The following is a 5,339-nucleotide window of genomic DNA, read 5'->3' as shown; positions in this document are numbered from 1 at the left end:
ATATAAATGCGCATACAAAATAATTATAAACGATAGTTAAAACATGGATGAAATAAAAATGCCAATATTGTTACAAATATTTCTAGCAATGTACAGTTCAATGATAACCAAATACGAGGGCAATAAAAATCAAATGTTAGTGCAACCGGGAACGGAAAATGGCAGAGATTCGAATCTCAATCAACCACCGAAGCACATGCCGGCGGAACAGCCATTAATTTGGCGTAATATCATTGTCATCGTCGTTCTCCATATCGTCGCGATCTATTTGTTTGCCACGCGATATCGCGAAGCGAAATTTTGGACCTGGATGTGGTGTACGTATTTACTAAATCAATTAATTTTCCATCATAATTTCATTTATATGTACATATATATGTCTCATATACATATATCATTTCGATACTATTTCGTTGAATATTGTATTGAATACATTGGAATCAGTGAAAAAAGCCTAATGTAAGCTCGTTTTTTGTAGTGAAATTTGTAGTCAATTTTTTTCAGCAGAAATACCAAGAGAAATTATTATTCATCGTACCTCTAATTTCACATTTCTAAATATTTCCAAATTTAGTTTAAGATTTTAGTGGACAAAATTTTAAATTAAAATTAAAATATGTTAAATTAAATTTCACTGAAATTAATTAAAAAATAAAATTACATTATTTCTTTGTACATTTCAAATTTAATTTAAAAAGAATCATTTGTTCTTAATTCTTTATAAACTAAAAATTATTTAATATTTTGACATGTTCCTATAAATATTTTTTCATTTTATTATCATTATCATTAATACATGGTAAACAATGAAAGAAAAGATCTGATGTTGCTTCTGTTTTATTTACTTATTTTTTTCAGCAATCTTACATTTACTTTCTGCTGGTTTTGGCATAACAGCTGGTCTTCATCGTCTTTGGGCACATAGGAGCTATAGCGCCAAATTGCCACTTAGAATACTACTTGTTTTATTATATTGCTTGGCTGGTCAGGTAAGATTCTTAAATATTACAATCGTTTATATATCTGATCAGTTAATAATCTACATTAAAATTTATTATAATTTACCACAAGCTATTACTTTCAAAACTATTTCTGTTTGCAATAGAAATCCTCAAATGTGATAATATTGTAAAGTAACAGAACATTTTACACTATAGTATGTCAAAAGATTGAAGGAGATTACCTATTCCTCCAAATATTTAATAGAGCAATATTCAAGAGAGTGTCATTTTATCAAAAATAATCATCCAAAGAGATGATCCAAAAAGTATAAAGCTTGTAGTTTCTATTATAGTCTCAAATCGATATAATTTAAATAATAAATTGATTGATCTTTTTATGTAAGGCTATAGGGATATGCAAATGGAGATCTATTGAATCTGAAATTTTTTATAAATTTTATGGTGTGAATTAAAAATCGTAAATGAAAGCAATCTACAATTTTCAAAAGGACGAATCTTTATTTTTCTTTTTTTTGTACTTGTTGAGCGTTATATAATTTTCTTTCACCGAGTTGTTCAACATTGCAGCAAAAAGTGTTTCTTTTTACTCTGCTCATAGAAGATTAAGCAATTCTGAATTTTCTCTATCATATTACATAACATATACACCGTATACATACACAGACATATTGCGATAGAATCAAATAAATGTTATTTTACGCAACGTTATTTCGAATACGAAGGATATTAATGATTAAGATTATATAATATTTTTAATGTGTTCGCCAGGATATATAGTTAAATAATAATATGTTAATCGTTTAATTTTTAGCTCCTCATTTAAGCAAAGTTTACACAAAAAGTTTCTTTATATAAAAAAATGATAGGTGCAACTTAGAGAAAATGCACCTTTCTATTCTTTTTTAAAGGATATCCAACAATGTTCCGTTTGTTTTCTGTAAACAATCAAAGTAAAAAAGAAGCTTTTTGTCACTGATGAATAACTCGGTAAAAAAATCGTACAACATTCAACAAATATGCAAATTAAAGATTCACTTTTTCGAAAGCTGTAAATTGCTTTCATATGTAATTTTTAATTTACACCATAAAACTTTGTAAAATTTATAAACAATTTTGAGATTTCGAATCTCCATTTGTATCCATGTAACTCCGTAAAAAATCAGTCAAATCGTCTATCTTATCTCTATGTAAACTACTGATCTGAAAAATAAAGACTTCAAAATATATTTCGTTCTACATTGTGATTAATTTTGAAGTTATATTCTTTTGAAAATTGTCTACTTTTGTAGGCAGAAGAAGTACTCCCTTAATTTTTTATATATTATATTAAAAATATTTACTAATTAATTAACTTTAAAAAAAGGTTTTAAGAACATAAATTTAAATATTTCAATATTAAGATTATTTGAACCGCATTAGGAACTTATACTTATATAACAATAAACAATAAACAAGTCAATGATTATGAGACTGACTACAATAAATGTCAAAATGTTTGAATAATCTTGATTTGTTTATTGTTTTATGTATATAAGCTCGCACTGAAACTTTCGACATTGAAAAAAACATCATCATTCGTTTTAATTCAATTCTAATTATTAAAAATTTTTCCTATTTCGCAGACTCATCCGTCTAAATGGCTTCGTGTTCATCGAACACATCATAAATACACAGATACGTGTGCGGATCCACATAATGCTAACCGCGGCTTTTTTTTCTCACACATTGGCTGGTTAATGATGAAACATCATCCAGCAGTTAAGAAATACGGTAAAAATGTGGATATGAGCGATATCGCTGCTGATTCCGTAATACGTTTTGTTGACAAGTGAGTTTAATAATTCGGCACGACACATTCTTTACTAATTTGTGATAAAACGTGTTCACGTTCGAAAAATGTAATTAATTACTATTGTAATTAATAATGTAATTAGTCGCATAATCGACTTACGATCGAATTTACCGACATATTTCAATTTCAATTATATTATTATCAATTGCCGTAACAAAATACGATCTTTTAAATATACTTCCAACAGAATCTATCAATTTCAAATCTATTTTTATGTTTTTCAAGATAAAATTACTCTCTCTTTCTCTATTTTTCCTTATTATTGTATATTATTTTTAATACATAGCATAAAAGAACTTGAAAAAAAATTTTTATTTTGCTACAAAAAAAAACAACAAATATAAATGTAATAAAAAAGTGCAAATGAGAAAATGTCTAGAAAAAATTCTATAGAAATAATTTACAAGTTTCTTATTATATTCGTGATAAATGAAGACTTGAAATAAAAGGAGAGGAAACTTGAAGAGATGCTCGTGAAGAACAAAACCTAGATAATATTACACAATTTATGTTCAGAGCTGTAAAAAATAAACAGGAAATGGAGTTCGACGTTCGTAAAAAAAAGATCACGATGATTGAGTTGGATTGCTCGCGAAATCGCTTCGTAATTATTCGCAGTGTTTGAAATTGCGTGACACCGAGATGAAAGATTAAGTAGTAATCAATCAGTGTAAAGTGTCTCATCAAAGAACGGAATTGAACGCTTGTATCGCAATTTATTTTGATTTATACGGTTGGTTCATACGGTCGTAAAGGAACGGGATGCGATTACACGTATTGGACTTTGCATATGTGTAACACTTGCTGAACACTAGAATGTTCTTTATTGCAGATATTACGCTCTGATTATGGTGCCATTGTGCTTTGTCCTGCCGGCTATAGTACCGGTCTATGTATGGAACGAAACCTGGGACATAAGCATAAGCAGCGTAATTATCCGCTATGTGTGGGCGCTGAATTCAACCTTCTCTGTCAATAGTTTCGCTCACTTGTGGGGCAATCGACCGTACAACAGGTACGCGTCAATCTTTGGAGATCATGTTTATACGATTATCATTAAAATTAATCAGCATAATATTCGGATCATACTCAGATATAAACAAAAAAATTCTAATTTAAAAAGATTACATATTTTGATACACAATTTAATGAGGATTTAATCGGAATGATCGAGAGATGTCTTTAGACTAAATAAGATAATGGTTTTTTTAGAATCCATAATCAATATTATTTCATATCACAATCAATATTATTTTTTTTAATCAATACTTCGATTAAAAAAATATATCAAAAATCATTTTTAACGCATTTCATAATAATTATTATATTATTCATAATTCTCATAACATTAAACATTATAAAATCATATTTAAAATCATAAAAAATCTTATAAAAAAAGTTTAAAGATTTTTATTTTATTTTGAAGAAAATTATTTTCTCCCACGGAAGAAATCGATATTATAAACAATAAGAAATTTTCTTACAGCCCCCTCCCTACTTTTTAAAGTAAAGTACACACAAATGTATTATAAACATGTTAAACATTCATAAATAAATATATTTATTAAATGTTGTATTTCATAGTTATAATATTGTAGAAAAAAAAAGTAGTAAAAAAGTTGTAAAAAGTGTTATTTCGCTTAAATAATCTGTTGCATGATATTCCGGCAAGAGTTTATTTGTGTAGCTGATCTGGATCAAACGGCGAAAACTTCTTTTTTCTTTTTTTCTGTTCTAGAACTCTTAAGTCAACGGAGAATCCTGTGGTGTCTTTCTTTGCCATGGGTGAGGGTTGGCACAATTACCATCATTGCTTCCCGTGGGACTATAAGGCTGCGGAGCTTGGCTTCTACCGTCTCAATTTAACTACCGCTTTTATAGATTTCATGGCTTGGTTGGGATGGGCGTATGATTTAAAGACACCAAACGCCAAGCTCGTCGATAGACTTTGTGCGAATAAAGGTGATGGTACACGGGCCATCACTCCACCACTCGAGAGGTAGGATAGATCTTTCTAAAATATCAGATGTTCTTTAATAAAAAAGAATAGAAAAAAATAAAAAGAACGAGAGAGAATGTATCAAACATGTTGTTTTATTATATTTCTTAGAATCAACAAGTTGTACTTTTTTTTCAATTTATTACAATAATAATGGTCTAATTTATTTTTGTAAAACTTGATATAATAAATATAATTTTGATAATTTTGCAGTCAATAATGTATTTTAGTGTATAATTCTATAAACTTCTGTATTTTACGAATCTAATACAACAGCGTTACACGTGGTAAATGCTTGTGTATAAATAAATGCATTTTATCATGTCGTATTTGATAGAATATTTTGCATTTGTTCACATGTAAATTATTTTAAATATATTGTATGTCAAGGTGTGTAACGGATTCCATAGAATACAAATTTTATTTTTGATCTAAGTGTAATATTTCATGTTCTTTTCATAACAAGTTCAAAAAGAGTTGTTATTATATTATTTATAACAAGATATGTAAACAGTTTATAATACAT

General features: G+C 28.1%; 1 protein-coding gene across 1 annotated transcript; it reads left to right on the top strand.

Moving 5' to 3' along the window:
• The first annotated feature begins 88 nt into the window (after positions 1 to 88).
• On the top strand, positions 89 to 5,019 carry LOC105617701 (acyl-CoA Delta(11) desaturase-like). The gene is made up of 5 exons (XM_012199256.1): positions 89 to 317; positions 859 to 989; positions 2,585 to 2,790; positions 3,647 to 3,829; positions 4,553 to 5,019. The coding sequence occupies exons 1-5, from the start codon at positions 89 to 91 to the stop codon at positions 4,815 to 4,817; spliced, it is 1,014 nt and encodes a 337-aa protein (XP_012054646.1). The 3' UTR covers positions 4,818 to 5,019.
• Positions 5,020 to 5,339: the final 320 nt, after the last annotated feature.

The sequence above is a fragment of the Atta cephalotes genome, assembly GCF_000143395.1.
Source record: "Atta cephalotes unplaced genomic scaffold scaffold00013, whole genome shotgun sequence".
NCBI classification, from domain to species: Eukaryota; Metazoa; Arthropoda; class Insecta; order Hymenoptera; family Formicidae; genus Atta; species Atta cephalotes.
Note: the sequence above shows the minus strand (reverse complement) of the source record. Positions and strands in the feature narration are given on the sequence as shown.

Excerpts from the sequence above, each read along its gene's own strand:
- LOC105617701 (XM_012199256.1), top strand. The coding sequence starts at position 89 with ATGTACAGTTCAATGATAACCAAATACGAGGGCAATAAAAATCAAATG. Across the intron at positions 990-2,584 it reads TATATTGCTTGGCTGGTCAG|ACTCATCCGTCTAAATGGCT; the intron begins GTAAGATTCTTA and ends CCTATTTCGCAG. Across the intron at positions 3,830-4,552 it reads GGCAATCGACCGTACAACAG|AACTCTTAAGTCAACGGAGA; the intron begins GTACGCGTCAAT and ends TTTCTGTTCTAG.